Here is a 26,288-nt window from a genome sequence, read left to right on the forward strand (position 1 = left end):
CCCTTCCGGACTCACGTTTACGCTCTCGTTTCTAGTTCCATGGCTACACAATGAAGATTCAAAGGTATTTCAGAATTATACATTTCTTTCTCTTAATTTTATTTATTTTTATTGATGTTGTTTTTATTGATTTGTTTTAGAAACGTCTAGAGTCACTGGACAACCACTGTATAAAATATCAATTTTATTATTGCTCCATTAATAATGCTAATAAAAGGGAGAATGTCACACATCTTTTTTGGCAGAAGAGGAAGGTACCATTGAACCCCAACAACATGTTTCAACAGTGGAGCAAGAGAATTTGGTAGCCTTGTTCCCCTTGCCTCCTACACAGGCCCATCTTTCTTTCAGCCTCTTTGACTCCCCAGAAAGACTGTGTAAATATGCTCAGTGAGGCTGTGTTTACCTGGCCCCGTATTCCCTCAGCCTGGGCGAAACAAATGCCACAAAGCAGACCAAGCAAAGGTCCACCGTGCCTGAAAATTAAGCAGTGTTTCTCCAGTATTTAGTAGTTGCTGTGCCTATGAGATCTAAATACAGACTTTCGAAGCAAAGTGAGGAACACTGAAATGAGCCAAGTCAGCATTTCACTAGTATTAGAAGCTTCCCAGAGAAGAAATTTGCCCATGACTATTCATAGTTCTCAGAACTTTCTGTGATATAGCAACAATATTACTGGTGACTCAAAGCAGGATTTCATAGAAGAGAACCACTTCTGAATTTTTTTAAACTATTTTTTTTAACACATGAAATTACACACAATACAAAATACTTGTTTTACAAGTTGAAATCTTTACAGTTACGGATACAATTACAGTAATGCAAGTAATATTAGTGCATTCACTTAGAGCAGTTATCTATCTTCGTCGGGCTTAATGCAAAGCCAGGAATGAATTGTTTGCTTAAATTGCTTTCTAGTCTTTGTATTAAAAAAAGAAAAATTACTTCTACTTTGTGTATAATATGTCAGAATGAGAAACAAGGCCGACAATTAAGCAGTCTGGTATGTCTACGAAAGGGAGATTATGTTCCGATAGCTTTTAAGTTGTAAATCCTGAAGTTTTGGTTGTGTATGTCTATCAAATCATCACTATCTCAGCTTTCAGGAGAATTACATCATCTTTGGTTATAGGCTGCCAACAAAACAGAAACTATAGACTACACCAGTTTTTTCCAAAGAATCCTGTATTTTAATGAATAGCTGAATAAATAGACATTAATTATGAAATTCACATTAAGATAGAAGAAAATCCAAACATTCTGATTGCTTTTTCTCTTAAATTTGATAGCTACTACAAAACATACTATTTATGTTAGGGAAAAATAAGCTGAATCGCAGGAGTGTAACTGGGACGTGCTGGCAGATATATACAATAACATGGAGGAGCCATAAAATGAAAGTGTTTATATGTACATCATTTTTTTCCTTATTTTTTTGCATGGAGAAACACTGTTTTATAAAATGGGAAAACACACAGTAGACCACATGCAACAAGGACCAATACAATGTGCACAGCAGAATAATCCAACAAGACACAAGAACTATGGGTTTAAAAAAGAATTTGGGGGCAGCAAAAAAAAAAAAAAAAGAAAAAAAAAAAGGAAAGAAGTGAAACCTGGAATGCTTTCTTATTGAGGTTTCAGAATATAAATTTGTCTAACAAGCCTCTTGATAGTTTTCAAAAGTTCCCACTTGACCACCTAGGGTTGAAGTGTAGAGCTAAAAATAAACCATCGTATTATACAAAATTTTGTATATTAGCATACAAAAGGTAACAATTTACTTTTTGTATAAAATATAACCTTTTGATAGTATATTTATTTCACATATGTATAAATATAACCCAAAGAATATGCTTTAAGTATTTCTACCAAAATATTCTTTACAAAAGTTTACAAAACAAGTAATTTATTTATATTTACAACCCAGCACAGAAAAGATTTTCAGGCCAGTGATGTTGGTATTGTGTAAAAGAAAGAGAGTGCTTCTAGTCATCTGGAAGAGGATTTTGTAGAACTTTCAAAATGTGTTCTTTCTAGAACAGGTATTTAAAGAGTTATTAAATGACTTCAGTTAAATATCATTTGATAATTGAATATGTGAGCGTATAACTAAAAAGGATGAAGACAGCCTGTGTTCCTCTGGAATGAGGAAAATGATAGTGATATTTTGTATACATCCCGAATCAGCCCACATCTCCCCCATTTTACAGCTGATCTATTCCGTGACTCAACAGGAACTCTTATTTTGATACAGTGCTCAGCCCTGAGGGAGAAAACCTGGACAGAAAGGGCCCATCTAGCATGTGGCAATGATTCATCACATCAGGGACGGAAGAATGAGTAGGCTGCTACTAACAGGGCATGCTCTGTTTAGCTGTTCACCCAGATCATGCATCCAAATAAGGCCAAATTGTTTTTTCTCTCAATCAGGCTTTCCTTCAAATGCGATAAAATAGATTTGTACCCACCGGTACCTGCCATCCCGGTCCTGACTTTTTGCTTCTTATCTTCAACCAAAACATGATACCTTCTAATCTCAGTTTTGGTCTCTAAACTTCCTTTTCTTACAAATCAGTCTCTGGTCATCAAAATAAGCAGGCAGGGCCAGGCTCAAGTTCACCCAGCTTGAGAACTAATCAGCAGGGTCATCACGATAAGCAACACCCCAGCTTATCTGTGGTCGAATCCATCTCCTTTAGAGCAAGGCCCAGTGGGGTGTTTTCTTTTTTAAAAAGTGAAAGCTGATGCAGACAGGTGTGCACTAATATTTCGGTGTGATTAGGACCAGTTGTGACTGAATCCAAGATGTGGAAACTGGATTCAAAAATTGGTTGTGGAAGCCCAAATGAAGTTGGCCAGCTCTGTGTTCTTGTTTCATCACTAGACATAGCACAGCACATGTGAGAAAAGTGAAAAAGTGAGAGGGTGAATCTGGGGAAGAAATTCCATTGTCCCCTGGATACTCCCTAGGTTCTTTCAGAGACCCTGTTTGGTTACTGCAAACAAACCTATAGCGTTTCAGTCTACCCTGGACGTCTTAGGAAACCTAAATGAAAAGGCAGAATGGAGAGATTAAAACATACTTATATATCTATGACAGCAAATTAAGGAATTTGTTGCTTGGAGCTTGGACCTAGTATCTCCTCATGACATGGGGTTTAAACAAGCTACAAATTCTACTACTTTTCTTTCAGGAAGAAAAGGAGCTTAGGAAGCCTATTTTATACAACTAATTACACATCAACATCACAGTTCTGTTTGGAGAAACTGGATACTGTGTTCCGGAGTTTAGACAGGGAAAAGTGATCCCACTGTTTTGCTTTCGGGTTTGAGATTTAAAACAAGCATTTGGACCAAAACGTTTCCTACGGCAGTTACTTTTTTGCTTTCCATTGCTAAACCCAGGTATCTTCATGTCGTTCAGCTAAAAGTCAACAGTTTGGCCTTGACAGAGTCCTTGTAAAATACTGCCTTTTAGTGCTTGGAGTTTGTGAATTGTCTCCTTTTTCTCCTCTAGGAGTTGTTCCCCAAGATTTCATCGAGATTGATGTCTTTCATCCAGTCATCATTACCAGGCTCTGTCTTCAATAAAGAATCGATGAAATCAGCATCACTGTTTAGGGCAGGGCCCATGTTATCAGTCTGTTGGTTGAGAAAGTCAAAAGCTAAGTCACTGCCATGGTCAGTTCCTTGAAAAGCCCTGGAACTTTGGCTGGGTGAAGGAAAACTGCCGGGTGTCAGGGATGGTGGCTGGTTTATGCCTGTCCTCGACCCTGTTCCTGACTGGTTCAAATTCGGCAAAATCTGTGAGCTTAGCTGATTGGGTCTGAGATTCAGACTTCTGAGCGGACCCATGGTTTGTCCATTTAATGTCTGGCTCATTTGGTTCATGGGCCGCATTTGCACTGCTGGTGTTAACTGATTAGGAGGAGCCACCGCTCTCTGGGAGAACTGCTGGCCACCTACCGCCTGCTGCAGGGGCTGGTTTGGAGTATAGGCTGTAGGGGTGCCGGTGGGGAAGCGAACTCCTGTGGACTTCAGTGCTTCCTGCTGTTTGGTTGTTGCTTCTTGAGAGGCCCAGTTTGGCGCTGTTGTGTTGGATGTGATCATTACATTCGATGTTCTCTGGGCTGGCAGGCTTGCCATGCTATGGGTTAAATTTGGTCTTAATTGCTGCGAATTGCCAACAGACCCAGCTCCAAAAGTGGCCACATTATTATTACTATTACTGGGCCCTAAAGTAGGTGGCCGTGGCATCAGAGGGTTGTTCTGACTTGCTATCAATTGGTTTGGGTTTCTCTGTTGGGTGAGTTGATTCATTCCTGAAGTGACGCTGTATGTGCCAGGTTGACTGCAAGGCAGATTCCCGTACATTCCTATGTTCTGAACTGCTGTGGATAAGGATGGCATTCTTGTCCCGTGAGAAGTTGACATGAGGCTGGAATTTGGAGTTAAAATGGGTTGGGTTGAAACTGGGTTTGCCAATGGCTGGTTAGAGTTTAAACTCACTGTTGATGAGCCACCTAAGAAAAAGAAGATAATTATATTAGTTTATAACAGTAGATTATCCTCTCTCTTATATTAATTTAGAATCGCTTGTCAACTCTGAAACTGGGTGTAAGAACAAATAAAAAGAAATAATCATCACAACATATTGTATGAATGGAATAAGGCAGCTTTGGGGGGAAGTATCACCCCAAGTTATCTCTTGGTCAAGAGTTTACACATTCTAAAAAGAAGACTGAAATGGAACAGTTCTATTTTGTAAGCTTAACTTTATTCTTCTTCTGGAATCATTGAGGGGAAGTGATAGTCAATCTTCCATTTTGAACTAGCTTGACTCTGTTCTAAGACCAAAGACTGCAACTTTGAATAGCCAGCTGTCATGAAATCCATGCTACTGGTTACCCCTGGGTCCAAATTAGAAAGTGTTGGATGAACCCTATACATGGCTACTAGATTAATAGTCCATATCTATGGCTTTTAAAAGCATGCCCAGTTTTCATCTGCATCCTCCCCATTTAAGAAAGTGCCACAAGCTGGCTAAATTCCCATCTCCTCAAACATCCAGAATTCAGCGTACTCCATGCTCCAGTGATTATTCCTATACAGAAAGCATTCTGCTCTAGGAGGTATAGTTATTACTATATTGTTATCCACACACCATGAGCTACTTCTGTTCATGCCATTTCCTTTTCATATGCTGCCCTTCTTACCTCACCACACCAAGCCCTATCTTTTTTTCAGAGGCTCCAGCCAAGGTCCAAGCTCCTTCATTAAACTTTCCCTGATATTCTAGCCTCTCTCTCAAGCAGCATTTGCTCTTTGGAATTTTCATTTAGCGAACGGCTTCTATATTGGGAAATCTGTGGAGCCTCCCAGTGCCTGCCCATTACATTGATGCCTGTAAATACGTGATTGCATGTGGGACCACTGACTCCAGGCTGCTGAATAGGAAGCCTCCATATATCAGATAGTGATTAAGTGACATATTGAAACCTTTCTGGCTAGGGAAGGTTAAAATCATCATGGGAGGAGGACGGGATTAAGATGGCGGAATAGAAGGACTGGAGCTCAACTTCTCTCCTAAAAACAACAAAATTCACAACTAAAGACTGAGCACTCTTCGCCCAAATGGACCGGAAACCTTAAAAAAGATACCCTACTTCAGAAGAAAAAGAGGAGGCCACATCAAGAGGTAGGAGGGGCGATTTCATGATATAAACAACCCCATACCCCCTGGGTGGGAAGCTCCACAGACTGGAAACTAACTGGTTCACAGAGACTCACCTACAGGAGTGAGAGTTCTGAGCCACACATCAAACTCTCACATGTGGGGATCTGGCACTGGGAGAAAGAGCCCCAGAGCATCTGGCATTGAAGGCCAGGGCTTGTGTGCAAGAGCTCCACGGGACTGGGGAAAATGGAGACCCCATTCTTAAAAGGCGCACACAGGCTTTCATGTGAACTGAGTCCCTGGGCAAAGCAAAGTCTCCAAGGGAATCTGGGTCAAACCCAACTGCAGTTCTTGGAGGACATCCTGGGAAAACAGGGGTGAACGTGGCTTGTTGTGAGGGAAGGACTTGAAAGCGAAACTCTCAGGGATATTCAGCAACAGTGCCTTTCTCTGGAGGTGGCCATTTTGGGAAAATCTGGCCCCACCTGTCAGCCAGCTGCTGAGAAGCCCCAGGGCAAACAACAAACAAGGTGGGATCACAGCCCCGCCCCTCAGTAAACAGACTACATAAAGACCCCTCAGGTACACAGCTGCCTCTAATCCCATCCAAAGACTAAGCCCCACCCACAAGAGGGATTAGAATCGGCTCCACCTACCAGGGGGCAGGCATCAGCCCCTCCCATCAGGAAGCCTACAGCAAGCCCCCATACTGACTTCAGCCACAGAGGGGCAGACATTAGAAGTAAGAGAGGCTACAACTCTATTATCTGTAAGAAGGTCACCACACCAAAAACCTATAAAAATGAAAAGACAGAGGACTATAACTCAGATGAGGGAGAAAGGAAAAACCCCAGAAAATCAGCTAAGCCATGAGGAGAGTCTCGGCCTCCAGGAAAAACTTTAGACTGTTGATGCTGAAGATGATGCAAGACATTGGAAATAAACTGGAGGCAAAGATGGATAACTTACAGGAAACACTGACCAAAGAGATACAAGATATAAAACTTAAACAAGAAGAGATGAAAAATACAATAACTGAAATAAAAAATTCACTAGAAGCAGCTAACAGCAGAATACAGGAGGCAGAAGAACAAATAAGCGAGCTGGAGGACAGATTAGTGGAAATTATGGATGCAGAACAGAAAAGAGAAAAAATATTGAAAACAAATGAAGAGAGTCTCAGAGAACTCTGGGACAACATGAAATGCATCAACATCTGTATTATAGGGGTGCCAGAAGGAGAAGAGAGAGAGAAGGAGACAGAAAAAATATTCCGAGAGATAATAGCCAAAAATTTCCCTAACATGGGGAAGGGATCACTCACTCAAATCCAGGAAGCACAATGAGTACCATATAAAATAAACCCAAGGAGGAACACCCCGAGACACATACTAATCAAACAGACCAAAATTAAAGACAAAGAGAAAATCTTGAAAGCAGCTAGGGAAAAGAAACAAATAACATACAAGGGAACCCTGATAAGGCTATCGGCAGATTTTTCAACAGAAACTCTGCAGGCCAGAAGGGAGTGGCATGATATACTTAACGTGATGAAAGGAAAAAACCTCCAACCAAGATTACTCTACCCAGCAAGGCTCTCATTCAGATTTGAAGGAGAAATCAAAACCTTCTCAGATAAGCAAAAGCTGACAGAATTCAGCAACACTAAACTAGCCTTACAACAAATACTAAAGGAACTTCTATAGGCAGAAAAGAACAAGATAAGAAGGAAAGGAAAAAGAGCAGCAAACCCAAACCCAAAGTAATTAATAAAATGGCAATAAGAACATACATATCAATAATTACCCTAAATGTGAATGCACTAAACACCCCAACCAAAAGACATAGACTGGCTGAATGGATACAAAAACAAGACCCATATATATGCTGTCTTCAAGAGACCCACTTCACTTCTAGGGACACTTACAAATTGAAAGTGAGAGGATGGAAGAAAATATTTCATGCAAACAGAGATCCAAAGAAAGCTGGAGTAGCAATACTCATATCAGACAAAATAGACTTTAAAATGAAGAATATTTTAAGGGACAAAGAAGGACATTACATAATGATCAAAGGATCAATCCAAGAAGATGATATAACAATTTTAAATATCTACACATCCAACACAGGTTCACCACAATATATAAGGCAACTGCTAACAACCTTAAAAGGACAAATCAACAATAACACAATCATAGTGGGGGACTTTAACACCCCACTTACAGCAATGGACAGATCAACCAGACAGAAAATCAATAAGGAAACACAGGCCCTGAATGAAGCATTAAACCAGATGGACTTAATAGATATGTATAGGACATTTCATCCAAAAGCAACAGAATACACATTCCTCTCAAGTGCACATGGAACATCCTCTAAGATTGATCACATCCTGGGCTACAAATCCAACCTCAGTAACTTTAAGAAAATTTAAATCATATCAAGCATCTTTTCCGACCACAACGCTATACGACTGGAAATCAACAACAAGGAAAAAACTGCAAAAAACACAAACACGTGGAGACTCAACAACATGCTACTAAACAACCAATGGATCACTGAAGAAATCAAAGAGGAAATTAAAAAATACCTAGCAGCAAATGACAATGAAGATACAACACTCCAAAACCTATGGGATGCAGCAAAAGCCATTCTAAGAGGAAAGTTTATAGCAATACAAGCCCACCTCAGGAAACAAGAAAAAGCCCAAATAAACAGGCTAACTTTACATCTAAAGCAGCTTGAGAGAGAAGAACAGACAAGACCTAAAGTTAGTAGAAGGAAAGAAATCATAAAGATGAGAGCAGAAATCAATGAAATAGAAACAAAGAAAACCATAGAAAAGATCAATGAAATGAAAAGCTGGTTCTTTGAAAAGATCAACAAAATTGATAAACCCCTAGCCAGACTTATCAAGAAAAAAAGAGAGAGGACTCAAATCAATAAAATTAGAAATGAAAAATGAGAAGTAACAACAGAAATCACAGAAATACAAAGGATCACAAGAGACTACTATATGCAACTATATGCCAATAAAATGGAAAACCTAGAAGAAATGGACAAATTCTTAGAAAAGTACAATCTTCCAAGACTAAACCAAGATGAAAGAGAAAAGATGAATGGACCCATCACAAGTACTGAAATTGAAACTGTGATTAAAAAACTTCCAACAAACAAAAGTCCAGGACCAGATGGCTTCACAGGTGAATTCTATCAAACATTTAGAGAAGAGCTAACACCTCTCCTTCTGAAACTATTTCAAAAAATTGCAGAGGAAGGGATACTCCCAAACTCATTCTATGAGGCCACCATCACCCTGATACCAAAACCAGACAAAGACTCCACGAAAAAAGAAAACTATAGGCCAATTTCACTGATGAACATCGATGCAAAAATCCTCAACAAAATACTAGCAAACTGCATCCAACAATACATTAAAAGGATTGTACATCATGATCAAGTGGGATTTATCCCAGGGATGCAAGGGTTCTTCAATATCTGCAAATCCGTCAGTGTGATACACCACATTAACAAACTGAAGAATAAAAACCATACGACCCTCTCAATAGACGCAGAAAAAGCCTTTGACAAAATCCAACACCCATTTCTGATAAAAACCCTTCAGAAAGTGGGCATAACGGGAACCTACCTCAACATGATAAAGGCCATATTCGACAAACCCACAGCGAACATCATTCTCAATGGTGAAAAGCTGAAAGAATTCCCGCTGAGATCAGGAACAAGACAAGGATGCCTGCTCTCACCACTACTCTTCAACATGGTTCTGGAAGTCCTAGCCACAGCAATCAGAGAAGTCAAAGAAATAAAAGGAATCCAAATTGGAAAGGAAGAAGTAACAACTATCGCTATTTGCAGATGACATGATACTATACCTAGAGAATCCTAAAGACTCTACCAGAAAACTGTTAGAGCTCATCCATGAATTTGGCAAAGTTGCAGGATACAAAATCAATACACAGAAATTGACAGCATTTCTATATACTAACAATGAAAAAGCAGAAAGGAAATTAGGGAAGCAATCCCATTTACCATCATATCCAAAAGAATAAAATGCCTAGGAGTAAACCTACCTAAAGAAACAAAAGACCTATACTCTGAAAACTACAAGCCATGGATGAAAGAAATCAAAGATGACACAAATAGATGGAAAGATATACCATGCTCATGGATTGGAAGAGTTAATGTTATCAAAATGACTATACTACCTAAGGCAATCTACAGATTCAATGCAATCCCTATCAAATTACCAAGGATATTTTTCACAGAACTTGAACAAAATATTTTACCCCAGAATAGCCAAAGACATCCTGAAAAAGAAAAATGGAGCTGGAGGATCAGGCTCCTGGACTTCAGACTACACTACAAAGCAACAGTCGTCAAAACTGCATGGTACTGGCACAAAGACAGAAATATAGATCAGTGGAACAGGATAGAAAGCCCAGAATTAAACTCACGCACCTACAGCCAATTAATCTATGACAAAGGAGGCAAGAATATACAATGGGAGTTCCCGTCGTGGCGCAGTGGTTAACGAATCCAACTAGGAACCATGAAGTTGTGGGTTCGATCCCTGCCCTTGCTCAGTGGGTTAATGATCTGGCGTTGCCGTGAGCTGTGGTGTAGGTTGCAGACGCAGCTCGGATCCCGAGTTACTGTGGCTCTGGCATAGGCTGGCAGCTACAGCTCTGATTAGACCCCTAGCCTGGGAAACTCCATATGCCGCGGGAGCGGCCCAAGAAATAGCAAAAAGACAAAAAAAAAAAAAAAAAAAAAAAAAAAGAATATACAATGGAGAAAGGACAGCTTGTTCAATAAGTGGTGCTGGGAAAACTGGACAGCCACATGGAAAAGAATGAAATTAGAACACTCCCTAACACCATACACAAAAATAAACTCCAAATGGATTAAATACCTAGATATAAGACCAGACACTATAAAACTCCTAGAGGAAATCATAGGCCAAACACTCTCTGACATAAACAAGAGCAACATCTTCCCAGATCCACCTATCAGAGTATTGACAGTAAAAAGAAAAATAAACAAATGGGATCTAATGAAACTTCTGCACAGCAAAGGAAACCCTAAACAACACAAAAAGACAACCCACAGAATGGGAGAAAATCTTTGCAAGTGAATCGACTGACAAGGGATTCATCTCCAAAATTTATAAACACCTTCTGCAGCTCCATACCAAAAAAACAAACAAGCCTATCAAAAAATGGGCAGAAGATCTAAACAGAAAATTCTCCAAAGAAGACATCCAGATGGCCAAAAAACACATAAAAAGATGTTCAACGTCATTCATTATTAGAGAGATGCAAATCAAAACCACTCTGAGGTACCACCTTACACCAGCCAGAATGGCCATCATCAAAAAGTCTACAAACAATAAGTGCTGGAGAGGGTGTGGAGAAAAAGGAACACTAGTACACTGTTGGTGGAATTGTAAATTGGTGCAACCACTGTGGAAAGCAGTATGGAGATTCCTCAGAAAACTAAACATAGAACTACCATTTGATCCAGCAACCCCACTCCTGGGCATCTATCCAGAGAAAACCACGACTCGCAAAGACACATGTACTCCAATGTTCACTGCAGCACTATTTACAATAGCCAAGACATGGAAACAACCTGAATGTCCATCGACAGAGGAGTGGATCCAGAAGATGTGGTACATACACACAATGGAATATTACTCAGCCATTAAGAAGAACGAAATACCAGCATTTTTTGCAACATGGATGGACCTGGAAACTATCATGCCAAGTGAAGTCAGCCATACAATGAGACACCAACATCAAATGCTTTCACTGACACGTGGAATCTGAAAAAAGGACAGACTGAACTTCTTTGCAGAACAGATGCTGACTCACAGACATTGAAAAACTTATGGTCTCTGGAGGAGACAGTTTGGGGGGTGGGGGGATGTGCCTGGGCTGTGGGATGGAAATCCTGTGAAATCAGATTGTTATGATCATTATACAACTACAGATGTGATAAATTCATTTGAGTAATAAAAAAATGGGGAAAATAAATAAATAAATAAATGTATATACTTATGTGAAAGTAAAAGAAAAAAAAATCATGGGAAAACATTTTGAGGGGCACAAGTGGAACAGCAGAAAGACAAACACAAGTGCCTGCAAGATGATACATTCCAAGAGAGAAAGAATTTATGCCTGTTTTGTTCACCATCATATTCTCCAAGTCTAGAGGACAGTGCAAAGTCAGTATACAATTAACATTTATGGAATGAATGAATGAGTGAATGAAAGATTAAAGCAAAGATATAACTTGGATAGAGATACCCTTGTAAAGTACTCTCCCTGCAGAGAGGCAGAAGGGCCCAGAGAATCAGAGATCCTGACCCAGGGAAACGAAACACCCACAGCAAGAGCAGAATGGTGGTACCTGAGCAGAGCAGGGCTGCACTGTAACCCTAGGATATTCCCTACTGCTTGAGGACAGCTGGCATGTGCACAACTTGACTGAAGCTTAAAATATGTCCCCAATTAGACCACATGCCCTTTGAAGGCAAGAGCAGTCTCTTGTATCTCCAGGTTTAGCACAGGGACCTGACTGTAGTTTGATGAAGAGGGATCAGAGTCAGACAGGAGACACTTGGACAGTGGCTCAGAGCTCACAGTTGGCTGATAAGGTTAAGTAGCATCATCTTGGTATTTCAAGGTTTCCTGAAAAGGGAATTTACACTATGGAAATGCTTTGCGGGGGGGGACATGTAGAGGTTCTAAAAATCCCTCCCTCTTGGATGCCCTCTATTTTAACAATATGTTCTGAGGAGGATTAAGAGGAGAGTGGTATTTTTAAACAACCAGAATAGAGACAATTTCCATAAAAGTCACAATTTCTTTTTCTTTTTAGGGCCGCACCTGCAGCACATGGAAATTCCCAGGCTATGGATTGAGTCAGAGCTGCAGCTGTGGGCCTACACCGCAGCCACAGCAACAGAGGATCTGAGCTGCGTCTGTGGCCTACATCACAGTTTGTGGCAATGCCAGATCCTTAATCCACTGAGTGAGACCAGGGATCAAACCTGTATCCTCGTGGATACTAGTCGGGTTCTTAACCCACTAAGCCACAACAGGAACTCCAAGGTCATAAAAAATTAATCACAGCTAATCTTTAGAAGCTCCTAATATGGGGTAGAAACTGTTCCAGGTGGTTTCCATATGTCATTTCTAACATTAACACCTGGGCAAGGTAATTATAATGGTGCTGAGGATAAAATAAAAAGTGATTAAAAAAAAAAAGTTTGTGTTGTGCTTGTTGCTTATTTCATCCTCATAAGACGGGGAAGTACAGTGCTCTAAAGCAGTGATTCTTTTTTTTTTTTTTTTAATCTTTTTGTCTTTTTAGGGCTGCACCCACGGCATATGGAGGTTCCCAGGCTAGGGGTCTAATCGGAGCTGTAGCTGCCGACCTACGCCAGAGTCACAGCAACGCCAGATCCGAGCCTCACCTGTGAACTACACCATAGCTCACAGCAATGCCGGATCCCTAACCCACTAAGCGAGGCCAGGGATCGAACCCGAAACCTCATGGGTCCTCATCAGATTCGTTTCCACTGTGCCATGACGGGAATGCCTAGAGCAGTGATTCTTAACCCATCTGGGGGTCAGCAGTTGGATGCTAAGGACGCTTCTCTTAGGAAAGTGCCCCTATGCACTGTGGGAGAGACTTTTAGGTCCCTCCCAAATATCCAACCTCCCTGTCTTCCTTAGAAACAGAGCCTGGATTTTTTAGCAGTGCGCCCAGCTGAGAAACCACATCTGCCAAACTGCCTTGCTGATGGAGGGTCCATATGAAGAAATTCTGGCTAATGGTGGAAGTTACCAGGTGAGTGGCTAAGAAACCTGCTTTAAAGAAAGGGAATCCGACTCATTTGGGAGGACATTTTAGCTTTTCCGCCCTTTCAGCTTTCTATCTGGAACATGGAAAGGAAGGCTGGTGATGTGGTGTCTGCAAGGCAATCCTTAGGATGGGAGCTACGTGCTCAAGAAGGCGGAGTGGAAAGACAGAAGAAGCCTGGCTCCCTGATGACATGGTAGAGCCACCAAAGCAGCTTAGACTGCTGGCCTTGGGGATCTTTTATATGAATGGGAAAAGAAACACCCAAACATTTACCTTGAATTTTATATAATATTTCAAAGGGCTCTTAGCTTCTTCCCCCAAACCCATGGATAGGCCATGGTATAAGAAGCCATGTTCCAAATAAAACCCATCTTTTCTGTCAACCTCCTGGAGAACAGACTCAAATAGAGAATCCTATTTTTGCCCTGAGACAAAGCAATCTTAGAGAATGGAATACATATATCCCATTCTTAATTTTCGTGGAAAGATGCATCTGGTGCATTTGAAAGAGTTTAAGTAAATTAGAATAGCATATTTATTGCTACACTTAAGAGGACTAGAACACATTAATAAGCAGAAATATTCACAGCCCTTGCTGCTTCAGAGCATCTCCTTTATGGCTTCCTGGACAGGTGAAGGTAACATGTAAAGCAGAGAGACTTTGGGAAACTTGAGAACGAGCTTAATTTACATGAGAAGGTGCAGAAAGTTCTGGCCAGAAAAGACTTGAATAGATGCTGACTAGGAGAAGGCAGGGGCCACGCAGGCTAAATCTGAGAGTTCTTTGGGAGTTCAGAGAGTGGGAGGAGAACGATTTTAGGATGATGCTTGCCACCTATGTTATATTGAGAGACTCATTAAGAAGTTTTTGTTTGTTTGTTTGTTTTTTAGGGCCGCACCTATGGCATGTGGAAGTTCCAATGCTAGGGGTCGAATCGGAGCTACAGCCACACCACAGCTATAGCAACGCAAGATCCAAGCTGCATCTATGACCTACACCACAGCTCATAGCAACAGCAGATCCTTAATCCACAGAGTTAGGCCAAGGATCGAACCTGCGTCCTCATGGATCTTAGTTGGGTTCGTTAACCACTGAGCTACGAAGGGAACTCCCAAGAAATTTTACTCTAACTATTCACAGTAGCCAAGACAGGGAAGTAATCTAAATGTCCATTGACAGATGAATGGATTAAGAAGATGCAGTACATATATGCAATGGAATATTACTCAGAATGAAATAATGCCATTCACAGCAACATGGATGCAACTAGAGATTATCATACTGAGTGAAATAAGTCAGAAAGAGAAGAACAAGTACCATATGATATCACTTATATGAGGAATCTAAAATGTGGCACAAATGAGCCTATCTACAGAAAGAAACAGACTCACAGACATGGAGAATAGACTGTAGCTGCCAAGGGGGAGAGGGGAGGGAGTGGGATGGACTGAGAGTTTGGAGTTTATAGATGCAAACTATTACATTTATACCCAGTTATGTGGATGGCTTCTTGCCCTTTCTGGAGGTTTAAGGTCTTCTGCCAGCATTCAGTAAATGTTCAGTGTGAATCGTTCTACATACAGATTTTTTTTTTTTTAACGTGTTTGTGGGAAAAGGTGAGCACCACGTCTTACTTCTCCACCCTCTTGATCCTTCCTCACAAACTATTACATTTAGAATGGATAAGCAACGAGGTCCTACTGTACAGCACAGGGAATTACATCCAGTCTCTTGGGATAGAACATGACTGAAGATAATATACAAAAGGGAATGTGTATGTATAGATGACTGGGTCAATTTGCTGTATAGTAGAAATTGGCACAACGTTGTAAATCAACTATAATTTTTAAAAAGAAGTTTTGCTTTATATCTTAAATGTGATCCATTTTTGGTGTTTTTGAGAAAATACACTGACTTATTTTGCTTTTCAGTTATTTTTTGGTGAGAGTATCTTTGTCTTTGAGAGATGAGCCTAAAGGTGGAGACAAAAAGACTGGGTTCTGTGCAAGTTATAAATGTGACTACAAGAGAGAAATGCCTGATCACCTTACACTATCTGGATCAAGATACAGTTTTTCTTTTTTTTTTTTTTTTTTTTTTTTTTTTTTAGGGCTGCACTTGCGGCATATGGAGGTTCCCAGGCTAGGGATCTAATTAGTGCTATAGCTGCCGGCCTACGCCAGAGCCACAGCAACGCCAGATATGAGTGGTGTCTTCGACCTACACCACAGCTCACAGCAATGCTGGATCCTTAACCCACTGAGCAAGGTCAGGGATCGAACCCAAAACCTCATGGTTCCTAGTCAGATTCATTAACCACTGAGCCATGATGGGAACTCCAGGATACACTTTTGGAAGGAGAATGGGAGAATGGCTGAACCAAGTAGTTACAAAATACGTACAGTTTTGTGACTGTCAGAGATAGTCCTGAGAGCAGTGAAAAATGTGAATAAGGCAAAAGAATAAGCAAGAAAAACTGAAGAGTGGACTAAAAATATTAAACCTTGATCTTGATCTGAAAGTTAAAGAGTTCCCACTGTGGCACAGCAGGTTAAGGATCTGGCATTGTCTTTGCAACCCCATGGGTTTGATCCGTGACTCGATGCAGTGGGTTAAAGGTTGGGCATTGCTGTGGCTGTGGTGAAGGTCGCAGTGGTGATTCAATCCCTATCCAGGAGCCTCCATGTACTACAGGTAGGACCAAAAAAAAAAAAAAAAAAGAAAAAGAAAAAAGAAAAAAAAAGAAAGGGAGAAAGAGAAGGAAGGATGGAAGAAAGGAAGGAAAGATAGTTAAATGGGAGCTAGGGCAGGATTCTAAGATGTTACAATTAAACACAAGATGGGGCAAGGAGGAAATATTAACCAAGTGAACAGTTTTCTTTCTTGCACAGTTAGGATTTCTATTAATTTTTAAGAAAACCTTACCAGAATACTGAGCTGCTGGCTGCATATTTCCCACATTTCTTCTTTGGTCTTTATAATCCGGGGGTGGCCTTGTCAAATGTCTGTTTATCTGATCTTGTGGAGCAATTTTCTCCTTGAAAACACAAATAAAAACATATTAAATGGCATTGATACTGACCCACTTGTGAAAATATATAGGTTGCTGTTCAAGAATATAAGAATTTGCTGTCACAGTTGTGAATCACGGACCATACTTAGTTTTTACTTATGATTTGCAGTCATTGTGGCAAATCGTGGACCCTGTTTAGAGATAAATGTTTTCAATTTCAATTTCCTGCATAGAAGTGTAATTTCTACTTCTCCTTAACATTCAATGTGTGCTATGGGTCTGGTAACTTTATTTTGCAATTAGCTTTCAGTGAGGATGAAATTTCTGTAATTTCTATAATTCTAGTTTCTAATTTTGTTTTGTAGCACACCTGCTATACCTATATAGAATTCTGGTCCCACCAAGCATGGAAGGTGTAGGAATAGGATTGCCAGATAAAAATGCAGGTCACTCAGGCATTCTGTGTTTTTAGTTGCTATATCTGACAACTCTAGATAGGAGGAAATAACCCTCAGATACTGACTGATATGGGCACTGTATTACCTCATCCCCCTTCCCCCAATAAACAACCTCTTAATAGATGACTATTATTCCCTCTTAATAGATGACTAAATGGAAGCTTCCTTAGGGTAAGTAATTTGTAGAAGATCACACAGTGGTAGAACAGAAACCAAATCTGTGTCAAAACCTCAGGCTTTCCACCCCTACAATGCAAGGGCATTTGGCTGCTCCATTTCTCTGTGCCCCATTCTCAGAGCCCTGAAATTTCCCAGGCTCCCTTCTGGAATCAGCCACCTCTAGATCTTCAGAGTGGGCGAGTTTGGGGGCTAACAGAGGAAATAGGGGTATTCTTTTCACATTGTCAACGCCTGCAGCCAAAGATGACCAGGACACACACCTGCTGGGTTTATCACTCACGGCAGCAAGGGAGAATACACATCATGGGGCACCACAGGCCATCTCTGCAGCAGCGTGTTAGAAAGAGCCTATCATAGGATTTGGGCTTTGTGTGGGTGATTTGGGGAGGGTCTAAGGAAGTGAGATTTGTTTTAGGTCATAAGCTATTAGAAAGTGAGGTTGATTCTATGACTAAGTAAAGAAGCATTTGCTACTCACTTAGCAAAAGGGGAAATTTTGGTATTTTGTGAGTTGCACAGTACCCTTGTTTATGTCTTTTTTTTTTTTTTTTTTTTTTTTGGTGGCCCCGTGGCATATGGAGTTCCCAGGCCAGGGATCAGATCCAAGCCGCAGTTGCCACCTAAGCCACAGCTGTGGCAACGCCAGATCCTTAACCCCTTGTGCAGGGCCGAGGATTGAATCTATGTCCCAGTGCTTCCAAGATGCTGCTGATCCCACTGTGCCACCGTGGGAACTCCTATGTCTGTTTTTAGAGAAAATTATGAAGTTGTCTTCTCTCATCTCATTGTATTATGGTCTCAGAGCAACCCTGTCTGAACTTGGTATTCTGTAATACTGTTTATGTCCAACAGAGAACAAAATATTCTGGCTGTGAGTGTCCTGTCAGTGTTGGACATCAGGAGATGCTTTTTGCTTTCTCAGTACAGACCAGGAAGTTTTTAGAATTGCTTCACTGCAACTTTGTATGCACCACAAAGCAACCCTGCTTTTCAAAGATAAAGATAATTGGCATAGGTAGACAGAGAACAACGTGATTATAGAAAAGTCAATAAACAGAAAAGAAAACCTTGTAACAGAGAGAATGGCAAGTCAGATGGAAGCCAATGTGGGCTGTCTAATTTAGAACCCACTTAAACCATGCGTTTCTCAGTTTCCCATCAAATTCCAAACTTTCTAAGTAGAATATATCTACTATAAAGGGGAAAAAAAATAGCCTTAAAACAACAACAAACCAAATTTAAAGTTTTGTTTCTAAGGAAAAAAACATGAAAGACTCACAGGGAATTTTGAGCATCAAGTAATTCATATAAAACACAATTTTGATGAGCTAAGTGTAAATGAATCAGAAACATATGGATTACATTTCTTTTAAATATGGGTTTACAAATTAAGGGAAAAAGTGGTTGGTGAAACTCCTTCTGGTTTTGCCCAAACCCTAAATGCTTAAGAAACAGCTTGTGATGTTCCATGAACCCAAATGTGGCAGTATTCAACCATTCCTGCTGTAACCTATTGTGCAAGCTGACAGTTTTGATTTTTATGCCAAGCATGGGACTTATTGAAATCTTCTCTTTTTCAAAAGCACCCATCATGTTTTCTCATGTAATTAGGTGTTTCTGCTGTTTCTATTGAAAAAACAAAAACAAAACAAAACAAAACAAAAAAACAATGTGTGTGAGAGAGAGAGAGAGAAAGAGAGAGAGTCAGGCCTTTGGTTCTCCATTAAAGAGTAGATTTCAGGAGTTTCTGTTGTGGCTCAGGGGTAACAAACCCAACTAGTATCCATGAGGACACAAGTTCCATCCTTGGCCCCACTCAGTGGGTTACATTTCAGGCGTTGCCATGAGCTGCAATGTGAGTCACAGATGCAGCTTGGATCTGGCATGGCTGTGGCTATGGCCTGCAGCTGCAGTTCCAATTGGACCCCAAGCCTGGGAAGTTCCACATGCCACGGATGCAGCTCTAAAAAAAAAAAAAAAAAAAAAAGACTAGATTTCAAATCTGGATTTCTTTTTACATATATTCAATCTAATCACTGACTTTTTCTTTTCCTGAAGTGTAAATTAGAGATTAGATTGTTCAAAGGGTTAACATATACATCTCTGGAAACTTGAGTTTCTTAACTCAAGTACTTAAAGTACTTGTTCACCGTGACTTAGGGTTAATGGCCTTGCATATGGACTATGAGAGAACTGCCCGGTTGTCACTTGGTGCTGAAGGGCAGCAAAGACCAGACTCCAACATTGACTGCAGCCTGCTCCTTTTGCAAGAGAATGACATTCCCATTCTGTGCAAGTGTAAACTCACAGGCCATCCCTGAGATGACTTCAGTGCAACATGAAACTTAATGTCTTATGATAACTTAATATCTCGGACCCAAAAACTTAGTCTAGGAATAATCTTCTGTTGCCCATATCTGTCCTGCTTTAGTTTCGCCATCTTAAAAAGCGCAATGTGGACAATTGTAGGACTCTCATTGTAAGGATAAATCCTTCAATTCTGTAAAAGCTCAGCATGGTGCCTGGCACATAGTAGGTGCACAAAACGTGCTGGGAATTACAATGCCCATTGTAAAAAGTCCGACCCATCTCTCCTCTTTGTGCTTCCTCGGTGGGAGAATAATAGAGAAGAAGGATAATACACTTGCGTGAGAAAATGTCTCAATTTTGGAGCCTATCTGGCCTTGCCAACTGACTGCAAGCAACTACAAAGCCTATGCTAATGTAAAGAGGCATCAAAGACTGTTTCTTCCTGGATATGCTAAAAAGCACAGGCACCCTCAATGGCGACCAAACAAAAAGAAATGTGAATGGTTTATAAAAATCACAAAAACAGAAGCCTCATTCTTATTCATCTCTCACAGCTTATGCCACTGCCCTTTGCACCTGTTCCAGTGGTGACTCAACTGGGGCTCCATGGGAGTTAGGATGGTGCCACAACAGGACCCTCCTGGAATGTTTCCTTGCCTTTTAATGAGAGCTCAAAGTCCAGAATTCAACCCCTGCCTGTTATAAGTCAACAAACTAGCAGTACTGATGAGAACGACGAACGTGTACCCAGGAAGCCAATCTTAGATTGTACATTTCTCTCTTCTGCTGCCCTTGTTTCTAACCTATTTAGTTTAGGAAGATCAAAATAAAGGGGAGGGGGTGGGGAGGGAGTGTGTGGAAGGAGTGGAGTTTTCATAACTATGATTTACAGTAGAAATTAGTTGTGTCATTTTGTGATCTAGTCAGTGGCTTGCCTACATCTCACACCTTAGGGCAGCGCTCAAGGTCCCCTGTCAATTTATTCCTCACTCTTCCTTATTCAAGGTCAAAAACTTTCTCTCTATTTCTTTTCACAGCTCTGGACTCCAAACTTAAGTCCATCTATCTCTCCTTAAAAAATGTAAATGATTGTTATATTATGATTTTATACTTTTCATTCTGCATTAAATATTTCATACTACAATCCCAAACTCACCAACAAATACACACTTAGGCTGTATCTTTTGGTCTCTGCCTCCCCTCCACCTAGAATGGTGAACCACTCCATCCATCAGAATCCTACAGTCCTTCAAAGTCAAAGTCAAATTTTCTCTCTTCTAGGAGACTATCTTTAATCTCTCCAGGCTAGAGTTTATCTTTCCCTCCATTACATCTTCCCTCACAATGTTTATATCTTTTTTTTTTTTTTCCTTTTCTAGGGCTGTTCCTATGGTGTATGGAGGTTCCCAGGCTAGGGGTCTAATCAGAGCTGTAGTTGCCCGCCTACACCATAGCCACAGCAACACGAGATCTGAGCAGCATCTGTGACCTACACCATAGCTCACGGCCAGGCCTGATCCTTAACCCACTGAGCAAGGCCAGGGGTCAAACCCGCAACTTCATGGTTCCTAGTTGGATTCATTAACCACTGAGCCATGATGGGAACTCCATGTTTATATCTTTATTATAATGAAATGTAATTAGTTTTCCATGCTTTAAATGCTTTTTAAAAAATGCTCTAAAGTCCTCTCCATTGCTTTTCAGACAATGTAAACTGATTTATCAAGCTTTACCCTTTGATGTCCCCTCTGACCTCCCTACCTTTCACTTCTCATCCTTGTGCACAGGTTATGCTTCAGTTAATGTCCTCCGTAGTATCCTTTATTGTCCCTGAGTCTTTTTTTTCTTTTCCAGCTGCATCCACACCATGTGGAAGTTCCTGGGTCAGGGATAGAATGCTGTGACCTACGCTACAGCTGCAGCAATGCTGAGTCCTTAACCCACTGTGCCGTGCCAGGGATCGAACCTGAGCCACAGCAGAGACAAGGCCCACTGCACCACAGTGGGAACTCCTGTCCCTGAGTCTTTGAATATGCTGGACACTCTCCTCTTCTTCCTATCATCTCCTACTTCACCTCCACATCTTCAGTAGATATAACTTCCTCGCTGAAACTACTTTGGGTAGTTACCATATCACAGCACTTAATTATAGGTGTTACAGTTGCCTATTTATTTGACATCCCCAGTGGGCTCTAAGCTCCTTCAGGACAAAGACAGGGTTGTCTTGTTTATGGCTGTAGTCCCATTGTAAAAGAGTAAATATTTGCTGAATGAATTACAATGCTTATCACACCCTGGGTTTCTGACTCTTACTGCAAAGCTCCTTAAACTGTACATTTTTATTTATCTATTCTTTTCTGCATACCTTGGCTCTGTCAACCTAGAGATGGTTAACTTTGCCCCTTTCCTCTTTCTTTTGGCCAAATAGTTTGAAAGGAGAGAACAGAACTTGGAGGTAGGGCTTTGGTCTTGGGAGGCAGGAAGACTTTTTGGCTCAGTTGTTGAATGTATGAGCTTGAGAACATAGAAGGGGCAAGCAGATTAACAATGAAGCAGGGTTGAGGCTTGGATAATGTGTGGGAAATAACAACCCCGCTTTTAAGGTAAGGCCACTTACATATAACAAAAATGGGAAGTATATTTTCAATTTTCTTAAAAAAAAAAACCACAGCACCTCCCATTCTGAGATGCTTTTTTTTGGAAGCCAAATCTTAAGTTTTAAAACTCCATGGTGTCTTTTCAAACTCTTTTATCTCTGAAATCAGTTTGGGTTGGAGTCAATCAAAATTTTGTCCACTACTTTCTGCTCTTCGGGGATATGGAACAACACTGGTTTCTTTCGCCTGATTCAAATGCCCCTGTTGGTGGTTTTAAATTCCTGGGCTGGGCAGGGCTAGTCCGCCCAGGTGCTGTGCATTCCAACTGCCCTGCAGCTGGTAAATCAAGTTTTTTTCTTTCCTTTTTTTTTTTTTTTTTTTTTCCCTGCAGCACTTTACATGTATAGAATTAGCCTTTCAGCCAGGACACCTTGGTTGCTGTCACAAAGGGAGACACAGAGAAAAGGGCAGCAAGTAGAAATGGAAAATAATGAATTCCCTCTGTTGGGTCAACAGGTATGTGTAGTCGAAATGAGGAGAAAGTTTTACCGCATCAACCAGCATCTGCTGCTGGAGGAGAAGCTGCTGTTTCTGCTCCATGATCTGCCTCTGGAGAGTCTGTTTCTTTCCCATCAATTGCTGATTCAACAGTGATTGCTGGGAGTTCATGTAACCACTTCCAGTGTTTGGATTTGAGCAGGGGTTGGGACTTGGACTGGGGCCTGTGTTCTGGCCTACCACAGAGTGTTGATCCTAAAAGAGAGAAGGGGGGAGGTGGAAAGCTACTGTGAATCGAAAGAAGAAAAAAGTCGCGCAAAGATCATAAGCATAGATTCCGAACATTTTTCAACTTGTTAAGATCAAACATGGTTAATGAGTTGGAGATCAGAGAATTGCCTTTTTAAATGCAGAAGAAATAACTGCATATCATAGCAACCAAAGCAGCTGGATTAGTGACACCAGGACACTGGAAAAGCTCACACATGACTCTAACGGTGGAACCTCCACATTCCCGAAGGCATTTACGGAACCTCACAGAAAATTACTGTAAAAACATATGGCAAACCTCTCAATTGCTCAGGAACAAATACATCATAAAGTAACAAGTTCTTCCTTTTCCCTAAAGGTAGCACCTATCATTGCTGATCTTGCGGTAAAAATGGTTTCAATTCATGTGTTTAAAAGTTGAATAACCCTTTTGGACAGAAGGGGCCTTGCTTTCTGTGATAAGGCAGGAAGACCTCAGAGTTTCTGTTTCACAAACACCGAAATGTTGCCTAGCTAGATATTATTATTTATTTTTCTTTTTACAGCCAGACCACAGCATATGGAAGTCCTCGGGCTAAGGGTTGAGTTGGATCTTCAGGTGCTGGCCTATACCATAGGCACAGCAATGTGGGGATCCAAGCTGCGTCTGCGACCTATGCCACGGGTCACTGCAATACCAGATCCTTAACCCACTGACAGAGGCCAGGGCTTGGACCTGCATCCTCATGGAGACTATGTCGGTTCTTAACCTGCTAAGCCACCAGAGGAACTCCAACCCAGCAGATATTTTCACTAATTCCCAGTGCTGCGTTTAGGACTGGAGCTGTACACTGTTGGGGTTACAAAAAAAAGAAGAACTAGAAAACATGGTCTTCATTTTGGAGAATTTATCATCTAATTAAGAAAGAAATTACATGCTTACACATAAAATACAGGAAAATATAGAACCAAGGTTTAGCTTAAATGATACAAGCACTAAATCAAAGATCCTCACACTTTGATGATATTCATCTGGAAAGCAGATGCCTGGGCCTTGCTCCAGAAATTCTAAGGCTATAGATTGGGTATCTACCCAGGTGATTCTAATGCTCACTGATCCAGGGAACGCCCTTTGAGAAACGCTAGATATATGGGAATAATAAAGTCCAACTTTCATTCCCCAGGGGGACTATGTGAGGTTACAAGAGATTAAAAAGCAAAAGCAAATCCCGTGATGTCTGATGAGTAGTAGCAGGTATTCCATTTGTGGGCAGTCACTGTCTTTTTATCTCTTTTTCTTTAGTTAGCTGCTGGGCAGAAAAAAAAAAAAAAAAAAAAAAAAAAGCCACTAGTCCAAAGCCTGGGGATGTAGGTAGCGTGGTCTTACTTTAGTAATCCCTGGGGCTACAGAGTTCACCAACTGCCTCCAAAGCAAAGAGATACAAAATAATCCTAAAATGACCATGCACTGAGGTTCATTACAGGCCAGGGCCAGTCACCATACAAAGTGCTTTGTGTGATTTATTTCATTTAATCCTCCTAACAGAACAAAGAGCAAGGACCAGCATTATCATCCTAATTTGGCAGATCAGAAACCTGCCTCAGGAGTGTCCGTCATGGCTCAGTGGGTTGGGAACCCGACTACTACCCATGAGGATGTGGGTTTGATCCCTGCCCTTGCTCAGTGGGTTAAGGATCTGGCGTTGTCACAAGCTGCGGCGTAGACTGCAGACACAGTTGGATCTGGCATTGCTGTGGCTGTGGCATAGGCCAGCAGCTGCAGCTCCAATTCAACCCCTAGCCTGGCCACTTCCATAGGCCACGGGCGTGGCTTTACAAAGAAAAGAAAAAAAAAAAGCAAGCAAGAGAAAAAAGAAACCTGCTTAGAGAAGTCACTTAGCTGTAAGTAGCTGAGGAGGATCTGAGGTCAGGCCTGCCTGACTCCAGAACGCGCGTTCTCAGTTGCTGTATCTATATGTCTCAGCGGAGACAGGAAGAATGGAGGGGAAAGAGTTAACACTTGCAACCTGTGCCAACCCATCTGTCCATGCAGCAGATGCATAGTGAGCCCTCTCCTCGGTGGTCAGCACCCTCCGACGGGCACCTGGAAGGGAGTGTTTTCCGGAGAGGCAGGAACATCCTCTGAGCAGCACCCTCTAAGGCATCAGCCCCCACTGCCCAGTCAGTTCTCTCAACCTTTTTTTTTTTTTTCTCTTGGCCATGCCCGAGGCATGGGGAAGTTCTGAGGCCACAGATAGAACTTGTGCCACAGAAGTGACCTGAGCCACAGCAGCGACAACATCAGATCCTTAAGCCACTGCACCAGAGAACTCTATTTCTCTCAACTTTAAATCCAACATGGCTTTTGGGAAAGATTTCTTTCTACATGGCCTACAAGCCCCCAGGACTCTCTCTTGGAGTGTGCTTCCTACATCTGCCCTAGGAGCCCCGTACTATGTTCTTTTTATTTTTAACATTCAATTCATTATTAACAGAGCAATCAATATACATTTACTAAGCATTATGCTCTCATTTCATCACATGTAAAATGAAAGTAATTATAGTCATGCCATAAAATTAGGCCAGATGAAATTTAGAACAGTTCCAGGCACTTCATAGATGTTAGATAAATTAGCAATTACTATTTTTCTTATTTATTTATCTTTGCAGTATTTCATGCATGGCAGAGATATTTTAGAAATAATTATTTTTGTGAAGGACTGCACATGCAGTATGCTTGGCTCCCATCATTTTTAAAACACAGGTAGGCCCTTGTGCTCTCCAGTTGGCCACAGTTCCTACTATTCTTTATTTTAGTATTTCCACACTTTCCCTCATTTACTTTAAAATTTTTTAAATTATAGTTGATTTAAATCGTTCTGTTGATTTTCTGCTGTACAGCAAAGTGACCCAGTCATATATATATATATATATATATATATATATATATATATATATATACACTCTTTTTTTCATATTATCTTTCATCATGTTCCATCACAAGTGATGGGACATAGTTCCCTGTGCTATACAACAGGACCTCATTGCTTATCCACTCTTAATGTAAGTTTGCATCTATTAACCCAAACGCCCAGTTGGTTCCTCTCCCTCCCCCTTGGCAACCACAAGTCTCTCCTCTATGTCTGCCAGTCTGTTTCTGTTCTGTACATAGGTTCCTTTGTGCCACATTGTAGATTCCACATATAAGTGATATATGGTATCTTTCTCTTTCTGACTTACTTCAGTAGGAGAATTTCTAGTTCTATCCATGTTGCTACAAATGGAATTCTTTTGTTTCTTTTTAAGGCTGAGTAGTATTCCATTGCATATAAAGATCTCTGGCTTATATTTTACCTGGACTCTTAAGATATACACATCACATACACACTCAAAGTTATTGCAGTAAAAA

General features: G+C 40.9%; 1 protein-coding gene across 8 annotated transcripts in view; it reads right to left on the bottom strand.

Annotated features, from left to right (window-relative positions):
* Nucleotides 1-1,167: 1,167 nt before the first annotated feature.
* MAML2 (mastermind like transcriptional coactivator 2) overlaps nt 1,168-26,288 on the bottom strand; it is a 374,722-nt gene continuing 349,601 nt past the window's right edge. For 5 of the 8 annotated variants that reach the window (XM_084975737.1, XM_021102334.2, XM_084975738.1 and 2 more), the window contains exons 3-5: nt 22,682-22,885; nt 16,500-16,611; nt 1,168-4,526 (exon numbers count right to left, since the gene is read on the bottom strand). In XM_084975737.1, coding sequence (XP_084831863.1) covers nt 3,517-4,526; nt 16,500-16,611; nt 22,682-22,885 — 1,326 coding nt within the window. In that variant the 3' untranslated portion in view covers nt 1,168-3,516. The remainder of the gene's footprint in view (nt 4,527-16,499; nt 16,612-22,681; nt 22,886-26,288) is intronic. The other 3 variants (XM_021102335.2, XM_084975740.1, XM_084975739.1) reach the window with 1 other exon arrangement.

Source organism: Sus scrofa, chromosome 9, assembly GCF_054392235.1.
Source record: "Sus scrofa isolate SSC_HxYL_T2T_F1_AM1 chromosome 9, Sscrofa_HxYL_maternal_Yorkshire_Landrace_v2.0, whole genome shotgun sequence".
In the NCBI taxonomy this organism is placed as follows: Eukaryota; Metazoa; Chordata; class Mammalia; order Artiodactyla; family Suidae; genus Sus; species Sus scrofa.